Source organism: Prorops nasuta, unplaced genomic scaffold, assembly GCF_024137725.1.
Source record: "Prorops nasuta isolate Cenicafe-Biocafe unplaced genomic scaffold, Cenicafe_Pnas_1.2 PNAS00001, whole genome shotgun sequence".
In the NCBI taxonomy this organism is placed as follows: domain Eukaryota; kingdom Metazoa; phylum Arthropoda; class Insecta; order Hymenoptera; family Bethylidae; genus Prorops; species Prorops nasuta.
The window spans coordinates 17,796,423-17,810,032 of NW_027116798.1; the positions used below are offsets into that span (position 1 = coordinate 17,796,423).

At 29.8% G+C, this 13,610-nt stretch overlaps 2 protein-coding genes and 1 long non-coding RNA gene across 4 annotated transcripts; 2 read left to right on the forward strand and 1 right to left on the reverse strand.

The window, feature by feature from the left end:
• Positions 1-2,826: 2,826 nt before the first annotated feature.
• DNApol-gamma35 (DNA polymerase subunit gamma-2, mitochondrial) lies at positions 2,827-4,251 on the forward strand. Its single transcript, XM_066746690.1, has 2 exons — positions 2,827-3,520; positions 3,577-4,251. The coding sequence occupies exons 1-2, from the start codon at positions 2,975-2,977 to the stop codon at positions 3,994-3,996; spliced, it is 966 nt and encodes a 321-aa protein (XP_066602787.1). The 5' UTR covers positions 2,827-2,974; the 3' UTR covers positions 3,997-4,251.
• Positions 4,176-5,844, reverse strand: KdelR (ER lumen protein-retaining receptor). Its single transcript, XM_066724779.1, has 3 exons — positions 5,550-5,844; positions 5,260-5,449; positions 4,176-5,173 (listed from the first exon to the last, which is right to left on the reverse strand). Exons 1-3 carry the CDS (start codon positions 5,638-5,640, stop codon positions 4,816-4,818), a joined length of 639 nt encoding a protein of 212 aa, XP_066580876.1. The 5' UTR covers positions 5,641-5,844; the 3' UTR covers positions 4,176-4,815.
• Positions 5,845-7,161: 1,317 nt separating this feature from the next.
• LOC136775513 (uncharacterized) lies at positions 7,162-8,631 on the forward strand. Of its 2 annotated transcripts, none has more exons than XR_010822943.1 (3): positions 7,162-7,733; positions 7,825-7,996; positions 8,089-8,631. It is a non-coding gene; the product is annotated as an uncharacterized lncRNA (long non-coding RNA). The 2 variants fall into 2 exon arrangements; XR_010822951.1 differs by having other exon boundaries at positions 7,162-7,472; positions 7,565-7,996.
• The last annotated feature ends 4,979 nt before the right edge of the window (positions 8,632-13,610 follow it).

Consider the following 13,610-nt stretch of genomic DNA (forward strand, 5'->3'; position numbering starts at 1 on the left):
TACACCAACTCAACGTATCAATGAGAAAGCCAGTAAAATTACTGGATTGCGTATAATGGAAAAAAAATTACAATGCCATGGGAATATTGTTTCTACCGTTAATTTATCTTCAGCATTACAAGCATTTTACAACTTTCTGTGTGATCTAAAAGGGAGGTGTATTCTAGTCGCGCATAATTGCAATTTCGATCGTCTCAGATTATTAACAGCGATCGAAAAAACCTTTCTTTTAAATTATTTTAAAACTGTAGTGCAAGGATTTGTTGATACGTTGCCCCTTATAAAAAAAATCACGAAGCTTACTAAAAAGGGAGACAATAGTTTGGAAAATTTAGCGAATTTGTATGATATACCGACTATGAATGCGCACAACGCAATAAGTGATTGCATAATGCTTGAACAAGTGATAGTTAAACTCGGCATTTCGTCACAAAAACTAATAAAAAATATATTATCGTGGGAAAAAGCGGTCGAATTAAACAATTTTACGAGCAATTTGCCAACAAAATTAAAAAACTTAGAAGCTTTAAATTCATGCACTTCGTTAGCAACTCGTAAAAAAATTATTGCTGCTAATATTTTTATGAAACAATAATTGACACTTATAATAAAAATAAACTATTTGGCCTAGTTAGTCTGTTCGGCGAAGACCAAAATGGAGTCATTGCAGTAACCAAAAAAAGATCAGTTATAAAAAGAATTTCAGAGTTTTTACAAAAAGTCTGCATAACCAGTTTTTCAAAATAATATTATTTGCAAGTTTTTTGGCTTTCAATTATTTATAGACGTAGGTATTTATGTTGCAATATAATTTTAATTATAAAATATTCCAAAGGCATTCAAAAATGTTTAAAAATAAGGCATTATAAATGCATTATGTTTCAAGATTAATAAAATGTTTATTAGATATTTAATAAATTATTGTTCAGGTTCTTATTTTGCTTTTATTGTTAAATAACCATCAACTCAAATTCCCTTGCATATATTCAGCATAGATGAATGCTTTTCAAAGAACGCGGGCTACGGCGATTGCGACGTTGCCACTATTTCATGTAATGGAGGTTGACGTTATCAAAAACAGCAGTTTCCCGAAGAAAATTTTTTATTTATTGATGATACAGTTACCAAATCGATATGTTTCAATCTGTCATGTAATCATTAGATATTTATTAACTTTTTTTAAGAGTTTCACACGTCTCTGTTCGTTAATCTTCGCGTATTTCAAGTATGAAGAGAGAAAAAATTTGCCTGCCCATAAGATTACATGTTAAATCGTAACAAATTATTTTATTTATATCTAATTGTATAAGTATCCAAACAATCTAAAAATTAATATAGTGACTTTTCCAATACTACTAAGTTTATACAAATTTTTGTATTAACATCTGTTCGTTAATTCTAAATCGGACCAACCTCCTTAAATAGCATCATTCAAATGCCTATTTTCCAAATTTAATAAGACAATGATTTAACAATGATTCCGATATTTATAAAATTAATTACAAGTCAGCATAATCATCTTATCTGCGTGTATTTAAAAAAGATAATAAAATTATTGTTATGTGTTGAAAACTAGAAGAAGAAGGAACAATCAAGACAAATAAATGTTATACGAGATGAGGAAGCATGTGACGGATCAATAAGAAATTAGCAGAAATTTTACACAATTTGTCTCACATTGAATAATAAAAATCATTGAAGTAAATAGTTATGACCTGCAGATTTAAAATAGTTGCAATTTAGTTAGAGTAGCTCAAAGATAGGTTCTACAAGAATATATAATTACTATGTACGTATAGAATTTGAGTGTGGTTAAGTTAGAAATTAAAATAATACATTTTATTTGAACTAGCTTTAATTTATAATAATAGGAATCAAAACATTATCATACATTATTATTATTTTGTAATAAAATTTCTTTGTATACACAGCAATCGCTTACATATTCACTATTATAACATTATGTCACAATTATTGAAATGGCTAGGCCACAGAGAAATGCTTCATAAATTAGTCTTTTTTCATTCATTGTTGCTTAAGTATTTCTTTCCTGTGATTTAAACTCATGAAGAATAGAATTTAGCCTGTAACAGAAATAAAATAACCACAAAGTATATATTTCCTTATAAATTCACAATAATTTTAATTTTTTGTTATTAATTTATACTCATCTGATATATTTTGTCTTCTCTGTTATGTATTAAAATCCTTCCTTCTTTTCCGCAATCGTTTTCCGAAAATATTATTTTTGTCTACGATCCAAAATTGAGGGTTAATCGCGCCATTTGACAGCTACGGACAAACTCCCTAGAAATCCCTTCGCCCCTCAGATTCCTACTTCCCCTCGCCTGACGCAAGATTGCACCCAACTGTATGTACTAGTAATCTATAGTTTGCGTCCCATAAACTATAGGTCTCACAGTCAATAACGGAACACGGCCTATATCAAAATTCACTTTAGTACTATTCAAGATGGCGGACTTGGCAACGCTGATCACAACTGCGGTTGCGGAGTCTCTACAGTCTACAGTATTCATTCATTAAAAATAATGGTATTTGTTATACTAATACGAAACTCAAATATTTTTTATTCTTCTCTAGTAAAACAATTTAGCAAAAAAATACTGTTTTTAAGTTATTCTAAAAAGGTAGAACCTGAAATTAATATTTTCGTTAAAGAAGAGAAGATTTATGAAGACATTGTGCAGAGAATTGAGAAATTATCCTTAATTGGATTTGATACAGAATTTGGTGTGAAATCTCTTAAAAAGACCGCATTATTTATTAAAGAACTTTATGATGTTCACATAGATGAGGAAATAAAGCCAATGTATAGTCCAATAGAAAATTACAATAGTCCTTTAAGAGAAGATAAAGTACAAAACGATATTACTGAAAAAGAGATTCTTCATCAAGCTTCAATTAAAAAAGAAGAATACTTTGTTGTTCCAAACAAAAAGGAATGTAACCAAAAATGAGTTTAAATAACATGTTAAACAAAATAAATAAGTTATTTCTATATTTTAATGGAAGCAAATTTATTTACGGGCCACATGGCAAGTTACTGCTTCGTAGTATTGAGCACTACTGGTGTTTAGATTCTGTAACTATGCCAAACTACAATGTATTTTTAATATCTAATGATAGCATATCAGATATGTTTAAAACTTTAAATAATAATCTAACAGACATACCATTTGGATTAGCTATGATTGAAGAGTCTAAAATGTTGTGGAATCAATCAATTTTACCTATAGAAAGCAAAATAATTTCTCATAAAGTAGGTAAAGTAGTACTTTTTGAAGATATTTCTAATTCAAAAACTTTATTTTATAAGAAACACAAAGATCGAAAAATATGGTGGAGGAAATTAGCGAAAAATCCATCTAGATTTGGGATTACAGAAGTTAAGTCAGTGAAAAATAAAAAAATTGTTAACATAGAAGCTAAATTTTCTTTTGGGAATATTATTGTAGAAACAATAACTTATAATCCTGATATAAATACAGAGTTTTTACAGGTAATGTTAAAATATAATGTGAAAAATAAAACTTATTCAATCAGATATTTTTATAGTCTGGCAGAGAAATAGACAATTTACAAGCTGTTGAACATACTGCTGCACTGGATTGGGGGTGTCTTGCGTTACTATGCGATGGCTTTGATATGGAAGTAAATCAGATCTTTATCAATCCAAAAATAGCACCATATAAAATTACATACTTAATAAATACTTCAAATAGTGATGACGACTCTATGAGACAAAATATGATTCAACTTGTATTATATCTTAACAAGCTGTTAAGAGCAAAAGGCTTTAGTACAATATTATCTTGCAATATAAATAGTGTAAAAACTTTTGTTCCATTTATAATTGAGGTAAACGAGAAGAGTTTAAAGACTGGTATGGTACATGTTTTAAGCCAAATTACTGCTTTAAGTGAAGAAATTCATATGTCAAATTTGTCAAAGTATTTTAAAGCTTATTGTAACTAAATTCTATAGCATAACACAAGGCCCCGGTTTCATATACAAAATAATTAAACAATGATAAAATTAAAGGTGATTATAATCATTGACATTGACAATTATGTTATATTATGTTACAGTGAATGTAGCATTTTTAAGTTAACAAAAGTAGGGTTAATTCGCTGTTAAACTTTTGCAGAAAACACTTGACTTTTCTGTCCCATTTAATATCTCATAATGAATTGTTTAATTTGTTATACAAATAAACTATATATTTTCTTGAATATCTGAATATTATGTACGATGAATAAATACAAAAATGAATTATTATTTCCTAAATTATGAGTTTTACAAAGTGAAATACATAAAGGTAAATGTATACAATAATTGATTTCAAAAACTAATCACAAGAGAATTTTAGGGGTAGCTGAGAAGATAAGTGATTTTTATTCTTACTTTCAAGCCTTACTATTTTAAATATTTTCATTTAGTATTGCTTAGTAGCCTTATCCTCTTTTTAAGGTAGTTATTTAATTGTCAAGGTCATTGTAAATTTTGATATAAAACTAAATTTTTATTATACAATTAGTATTATTATAAGGTTAAAAAAAACAAACAATATTCTAAAATTAATTTAAATAAGGGAAGAAGCATTACATTATTATTAAACAACAGACCCTTATAATTAGAAATTTCACAATTCTACTTTTGTGCGTATATTTCTTCAATTTCTCATTTAAATTAAAATACATGTTAACACATAACATATTTTAATGTTATAACAAATGCTCCAGATAAGATGAATATATTTATAAAAAATCTTAAACAATAATACTCTAACTATTTCTAAGCTGGGAGTTGTAATTTTTTTCCTTTGAGTACTTTTGTAATATAAAGGTAGAAAAAGTCACAATAAAGCACAGTCTGTACTAAGCCAGCTATTATAGCAATTAAATCATAATGATCTTCTGCATAATAGCGATACACCCAGTTTAATAAGTAAAGTCCTCTGTAAGATCCTAAAGCAAAAAGGTAGTGACTTGTGATACTTTCTGCTTCGCCAGTCTTTGAAACAAGAAATAACTGTGGCAAAATAGCTACAGATTCAAGATAAATACTAAAAGTCCACAAAACTTCAAGAATGGTCAATTCATGATTGATTAATAGAGCTAGTGCCAGAGCAGGTAAAACCAAGAACTCAATTCTGAAATAAAATACAATTGTAATTAATTTTTTGTAAAAGCATATTTTAAAAATAACTTTGCAACAAATCAAGACGCTCATACGTACCTAAAAGTATCATGATTATGATCGTATGTAGCTTTAAACTTTACATACATTAAAAAAACAGTAGCATAAGAAGCACCAATAAAAATAATCTTCATGAATGTATTATATGTAGAAATATATGTAGTTAACAGATCTAGGTAGCGCATTGTATAAACGATTGCAAACAATATTTGTGATTTTCCGCTAATACCTTTAGCATATAAACTGGATCAATTAAATTTGTTCAGAGTTCAGAGTAGTTCAACTAATCAATAGATAATTTATATTAGGTATTAAGCAGTGGCACTTACCGGCACAGCTTCTAGTTTTCCATATTTTAAGAAGGAGTACTATAATCGCCAATAGGTGAGACAAATCACCCAAAAGGCGAAATATATTCATGTCTGTATTTCCTAATAAAAATTATGAGAAAAAGAAGTAGTTTTTTAATCCCCGTGAAACTTAGCTTATACTACACACAAATATGACGTGGCCAGAGGCCTTTTCAAATTTCTAAATAACGTAGTATTACTGCGGGAAATTGATTCAGCTATGATCAAGATGATGGCAATCATGGCAGATGACCAACGCAATGGGCGAGATAGAGCCCAGCGTTGCCAACTCCGCCATTTTGAATTATGCTACGCTGTATAGGATGCTTACGTTCAGTGATCTGATGCGGGTTAGGGTTAGACCCAGTTTCAGAGCTGCAACTTTCGAAAAAACTCTAAATGGATCCGAGTCTAGTGAGGAGGCTTCCGCAAGTGGGTCTGATCGGATCCGGGTTAAAGGGGATTAAGGTAGGACGTACTCAGACGTGATCGAAATTCAAAACAGCATTGGTAAAATTTCAATAAGCAAATAAAGGTAAACTTAGTTATAAACTTTTATTATTAACATTTTATCACGTAGTTTTTTAATTTCATCAGGTAAAAATAAAAAATTAAGAAGAATTAAATTATATTTAAAATGATAACCTTAATCTTATTTTTATTGTATTTAAATGGCAATAAATTTTCTGTATATTTGCAATTAATTACTAAATTTTTTCAGAAATAAAGATGGATCAGTACTACGCTCACAATAGATATGTAGGTATGTAAAGTTTAAATGTAGTACAGAATACTAAAATAGTAAAGTATTCAGTTTTATTAATTATACTTTAAATTCCTGCACAACCCAAAACATTGGAGTGAAAAAAGTGTATTTGCATTAATTATTAAATCTTAATTTCATTAGACTTTATTAAAAGGAAATATTTTAATTAATACTTTCTTTTTTTTGACAGATCTGAATAAATATTCCTGGACAATTGGAAGCACAAAATTGTTGTTGGAACATATAAGGAAAAATAAAAATATAATACAAAATAAAAATATTGGTCAAAAAAAATTATGGGAGGTAATTGCTGTAGAATTAGGTAAAAAAGGATATTTAGTTAATGGCAAGCAGTGTTCAAATAAATGGAAATCCTTTAACTTGTTGGTAAAACCTACTGCTATTGGTCACTTGTCCGTTTTTGACACTTCAATCACGTCGGAATACGTCCTACCTTAACCCCTTTAACCCAGACCCGATCAGATCCACACGCGGAAGCCTCCTCACCAAATCCGGGTTAATTTAGGGTTTTTTTCGAAAGTTGTATTACTGCGACTGTAGTAAACCCTAACCCGGATCAGATCACTGAACGTAAACATCCTAGTCAAGGTTGCCAAGTGTAGTACTTTCGGTACTACCGTAGTACCCAAAAGCGACATATCCTATAGCGTAGTACTATTTTGGGTACTACGCTATAGTCGCTGCTGATACTACTGGTCGGCGGAAATACGTCAGAGGGTAGAGACTGTAGAGGGACCGCAATATAGATATTTCTAATTACTACAGCTGATATACTGATGGTATAAGTGAATAAATAAAGTGACGAAATTTGTAAAATGTACATAAAAATAATTTTTAAAAATATATAAAGGACTGAACATTTTAGATAAGTATAACAATAAATTTTATAATATAAAATGTAAGATATAAACATTTTGTGGTACTTTGTGGGATTTTATTTCAGATTAAATTATAGTAATGTGTTTACAATGTCACTGTGCTCAGGATGGAGCTGTGCGGATTTTCAAAATTAAAATAAAGGAATAGACTAAACATAATGTGGTTATTGTGTCATCGTTGAGATTCAAACTATGTTAATTGAGACGGATAATAAAATAAACGAGTGAAAAAACTGGGTAAATACAATAATAAATAAAGAAGCTGACAAATTAGATATATAATATAAAATGTAAAATATTTTATAGTACTTTCTGGGATTTTATTTCAGATTAAATTATAGTAATGTGTTTACTATGTCACTACTGAGGATGGAGCTATGTGGATTGATCATTAAAATGAAAGGAATAGATTCACCATATTATGGTTACTGTGTCATCGCTGAGGATCAAACTGTGTTAATTGAGATGAATATTAAAATAAACAAGTCAACACATTGGGTAAATACGATACAAATAAAGAAGCTGACAGATTACATTTGTAATTTCAAATGTAAGATTTTATATAGTACTTTTTGGGATTTTGTTTCAGATTAAATTATTGTAAAGTGTTTACTATGTCAATGCTGAGAATGGAGCTATGTGGATTGAACATTAAAACAAAAGGAATAGATTCACCATAATGTTGTTTCTGTGTCATCGCTGATGAGGATCAAACTGTGTTAATTGAGACAGACATTAAAATAAATGAGTCAGCAATTTGGGTAAATACAATAATAAATAAAGAAAATGACAGAATACATATATAATATAAAATGTAAGATGTTTTATAGTACTTTGTGGGATTTTGTTTCAGATTAAATTATAGTAATGTACGTATGTTTACTGTATCACTGCTGAGGATGAAGCTATGTGGATCGAACATTAAAAAAAAAGAATAGATTCACCATAATGTGGTTACTGTGTCATCGCTGAGGATCAAACTGTGATAATTGAGATGAATATTAAAATAAAGAAGCTGACAGATTAGATATATAATATAACATGTTAGATATTTTACAGTACTTTGTGGGATTTTATTTAAAGTTAATATATGTAAAATAAAATTTTTGTTTTCTTTTTACAATTGTATCTATATTAATTACTATATGTTGCAATCTCTTAAAATTAAGCCTCTGCTTTTATTAGCAAACTAATAGTTCCACACGGCAGTGATGCCAGAATCAAGCTTTTAGCAACAAAAATGAAGACAAGCGTTAGCCAGCAGGAGTATAGAAAATTTAAAGGGAAGCGGTACAAACACAACTATGCCTGGAGAGCATAGGTGTGATTTGGACTTTAGGCAACATTGGCTTTCGAAGAAGAGCGACTACCGCTAAACGTGACATTTTTACGTGTTATCCGTGTGAAGTGGTGCTGCGTTTACCTAAAAACTCAAAGCAAATAAAAATGCTTTTCCTAAATTGATTTGTAATATTGATTAAATGGTCAAATGTAGCCATTAATCAATTAGATTTAGTAATAAATACAGAAAATGCGTTTTATTATAACAAATGAGTTGAGGTAAAATAAACTCAATGTTTTTATATTAATCTGTTAACAAATGCATTTTTTATTTATTATTGAGTCCAATAAATTAATGGTTATTAAAAAAAAAATTCCTTGTAATGAAAAAAAAAATGAAAAAATTTTAAACTTCACCAAGACTCGAACACGAGCCCACCGCATGACAAACGGCAAACTTACCGCCTGTGCTACAGCGCTCACTTGATGTGCAAAACAGCCTTTTAAAGACTGACTACAATTCTTTCACTAACTCGTCATAAACGATCAAGAATTAGCTGCAATAATAAATACATTTATCTCCACAGCATTATTGCACTAAATTTATTATGTTTTTAATTTGAAGCATACATTTTACATGAAGATACGATACTTTAAGGGTGTTCATGCAATACTCTAAATACAAAACTATTCATATGCTCGTTTATCATAGTTATTCGACTACATATAACAAATATTATAATATTACTTAATTAATTTATGATAGTTAAGCATATGAATAGTTTTGTATATAGAGTACTGAATGGTTACCATTAAATTATCATATCTTCATGTAAAATGTATGCTTCAAATTAAAAACAATAAATTTAGTACAATAATGCTATATAGATAAATGTATTTATTATTACAGCTAATTCTTGATCATTTATGACGAATTAATAAAAGAATTGTAGTCAGTCTTTAAAGAGCCTGTTTTGCTCTTGTTACATCAAGTGAGAGCTGTAGCGCAGGCGGTAAAGTTGCCGTTTATCATGCGGTGGGCTCGTGTTCGAGTCTTGGTGAAGATTAAAATTTTTTCATTTTTTGTTTCATTACAAAGAATTTTTTTTTTAATAACCGTTAACTTATTGGACTCAATAATAAATAAAAAAATGCATTTGTTAACAAATTAATATAAAAACATTGAGTTTATTTTACCTCAACTCATTTGTTATAATAAAACGCATTTTTTGTATTTATTACCAAATCTAATTAATTAATGGCTACATTTGACCATTTTCTCAAAATTAAAAATCAATTTAGGAAAAGCATTTTTATTTTATTTATTCACTTATACCATAAGTACATCAGCTGTCAGATAGATCAAAGCTGTCACTACTCCTTATTTCTTTATTACACTTTATTTTTCCGTATACTAACATTTGTCTTCGTTCACGCCGTTCACGGTGACAGGCTGTGAATATAATATATATAATTTTTGATATATTACGTTCTGCATTTAAGATGGCTACTGACGTATTTCCGCTGGCAGTATACTTTGTGCAGTCTGCATTCCTTATATCAAAATTCACTTACTATAGAGCGTAGTACTATTCAAGATGGCGGACTTGGCAACCTTGATCCTAGTCGACGTTTACGAGCATCAATCGGATTTTGGATTCGGATTGACCTATCATCAGTAATACAACATTGAAAAGGTGGAATAAAAATTCCCTAGATTCTAATCGAAACCTTTCGGAAACAGTCAATCCAATTTCAGATTGTGATTGAAAAGTTAGTGGGGGCTATAGGTTTTCGCGCCAATATACAGGGTCTTTTCCTAACAGCGGAGCATAGGAGATTCGTGTTAGTTGACTATAGCAGAGATGAAACGGGAGATTGCTCATGCGAGGTCCCGAGGCAATCCCTACCGGTAGGCGGCGCTGGTGTTGGCAAACGCGTGTCTCAGGTCCATCTAACCCCTAACGCCATCTATCGGAAGAGACCACGAAGCACGAGCGTTAAGCTTAGAATAGGGTAAAACATATATGCATTGTTGCCAGAAAGCGGAATAAAGAGAGAGCGGAGATATTTTCTCGGACCTCTCTGTCTTTCTCACTGTTAGCTTCTAGCAGAAGAGTCGATGCAAAATCTTTCCGTTTCGCTTTGCCGAAAATCTACCAATATTCGATGTCATTTATATTTGCAGGCCAATGCCTTTATACATGATTTTTTCAGCATATTTATTTATCAGCATTGACTTATTTAAATCAATAATAAATTAAGGAAATGCGTATTTGATATATAATAATTATTTTAACTATAATTTCATCGTTATATTTCGCTTATTTCCGTAAAATCTGCATTTCTTTAGTTTATTATTGATTATTGTAAGTCAATGGCCATTAAAAAAAATTTAATCTTAAAAAAAAAAAGAAAAGTACCGTTTAGGAATCGAACCCGGACCCACAAATCGCCACGCGATTACCTTACCGCCTAGACCACGAGGCTTCTTCAGTGCACCGTAAACAGATAGTCTTTTTAAGGGCTTGAAATCTTCTTTTAAACCATATAAATAAACGAGCAACCGACAGCTTTATTCATTATTATTCTGTCATAATGGTACACAAATTAAGAAATATTTATATTTTGAATAGTTTTCAAAAGCTTTTCCAATAGCCAAGAACGAAGATAAATAATCAACGCTCGCAGTTTCCGTTCTTGGTTATTGGAAAAGCTTTTGAAAATCTACATTATATAATTATTCTTTAATTTGTGTACCATTATGATAGAATAATAATGAATAAAGCTGTCGGTTGCTCGTTTATTTATATGGTTTAAAAGAAGATTTCAAGCCCTTAAAAAGACTATCTGTTTACGGTGCACTGAAGAAGCCTCGTGGTCTAGGCGGTAAGGTAATCGCGTGGCGATTTGTGGGTCCGGGTTCGATTCCTGAACGGTACTTTTCTTTTTTTTTTTAAGATTAAATTTTTTTTAATGGCCATTGACTTACAATAATCAATAATAAACTAAAGAAATTCAGATTTTACGGAAATAAGCGAAATATAACGATGAAATTATAGTTAAAATAATTATTATATATCAAATACGCATTTCCTTAATTTATTATTGATTTAAATAAGTCAATGCTGATAAATAAATATGCTGAAAAAATCATGTATAAAGGCATTGGCCTGCAAATATAAATGACATCGAATATTGGTAGATTTTCGGCAAAGCGAAACGGAAAGATTTTGCCTCGACTCTTCTGCTAGAAACTAACAGCGAGAAAGACAGAGAGGTCCGAGAAAATATCTCCGCTCTCTCTTTATTCCGCTTTCTGGCAACAATGCATATATGTTTTACCCTATTCTAAGCTTAACGCTCGTGCTTCGTGGTCTCTTCCGATAGATTGCGTTAGGGGTTAGATGGACCTGAGGGTACATACTAGATTGTCCGAAAACTTTTGTAGAAGTGAGTCGACTACCTATATGACTAGTGAATATGGCCGAAATCTAGTAATATATTGCTATAATGTCGTAAGGCATTTATTGTAGTATTCATTTAGATATCAAGATGAGAAAAAGATAATTGAATAATCTTCAAGATAACGTCAATTTAAAGAAGCAGAAGAAAAAACTGCAAAATAAATGTAATTAAGAAAAACTATGGATCTTAGATAAGTAAAAACGTTTGAATAATTTAAAGTATTTATATATTGAATTTACTAGTGTTACTTTGTGGAAATATATTTTGTACAAATATGATTTAGGTGTTTGTGGCTTTCGCAAAGGATTAAAGAAATGCAGCATAAATGTTTATCAGAATAATAATGAGAGACGAGACAAAAATGACTGATAAGTGTAATTAAAATATTCATGCGTACTTTATTGACATATATGTCATCTGGTATAACTTTTACTGCTACGATGTTCATATTAATTATGATTTTATGATGAGAAACGCATGGGTCAAAGAAGGCAATACTTCTTACAAGGTAAATGTAAACAATTTGCAAATGTATTATACTTTCAATTTCAAATATAAAACTGTGTCTTAACTGTTTAGTTGATTAATTATTTAGATATTACTTTTATCGCTGGAATGATATCTTGCTCATATCTACGATGAGCAGAAATAAGAAGATATGAAGGACTTTCGACTAATCCCATCCATGTAAATTGCTTCTTTTGGCACAGAGTTTATGGTTAGTAATCGCAAGGTATATGTAATTTTTATTACAGTGTTTATTAATTCAAAGTTACTTTTAATTTGTTTAGCTTAATGAGTTTATATATTAAATATGGTCTGCTTTGGTTTTTCAGATATTACTGAGCGACTGAAGTGGAACTTTTATCAAATAACCTATTCAAGGATTATAATAAATATATAGAGTATGGATATATATATAATTATTAATAATCATACGCTGCAAGATTTGTACAGATGACAAGTGTCTTTATAACAGTGATTTTGCAATACTTAATTAGAACAAGTTCAAGCAAAGTTAAATTATACAAGTTAATATTGAAATTTTATCATTTTCACTATTATTAAATATATTTAATAGATATACAATATGCAGGGCGTACCACTTAAAATGCTCCAGAACATAGATACAAAAAGACGCGTACCTCTTCAACTATAAGAGATATTCAATGTTTGCACAGGACTTTTTCGAAACCTTTTGTTATTTGCTTCCAAAAGGGTCATATGAAAAAATTGAATATCTCTTATAATTAACGCAATACACGCTTTTTGTATCTATGCTCTGGGGCATTTAAGTGGTACGCCCTGCATATTGTATATCTATTAAATATATTTAATAATAGTGAAAATGATAAAATTTCAATATTAACTTGTATAATTTAACTTTGCTTGAACTTGTTCTAATTAAGTATTGCAAAATCACTGTTATAAAGACACTTGTCATCTGTACAAATCTTGCAGCGTATGATTATTAATAATTATATATATATCCATACTCTATATATTTATTATAATCCTTGAATAGGTTATTTGATAAAAGTTCCACTTCAGTCGCTCAGTAATATCTGAAAAACCAAAGCAGACCATATTTAATATATAAACTCATTAAGCTAAGCAAATTAAAAG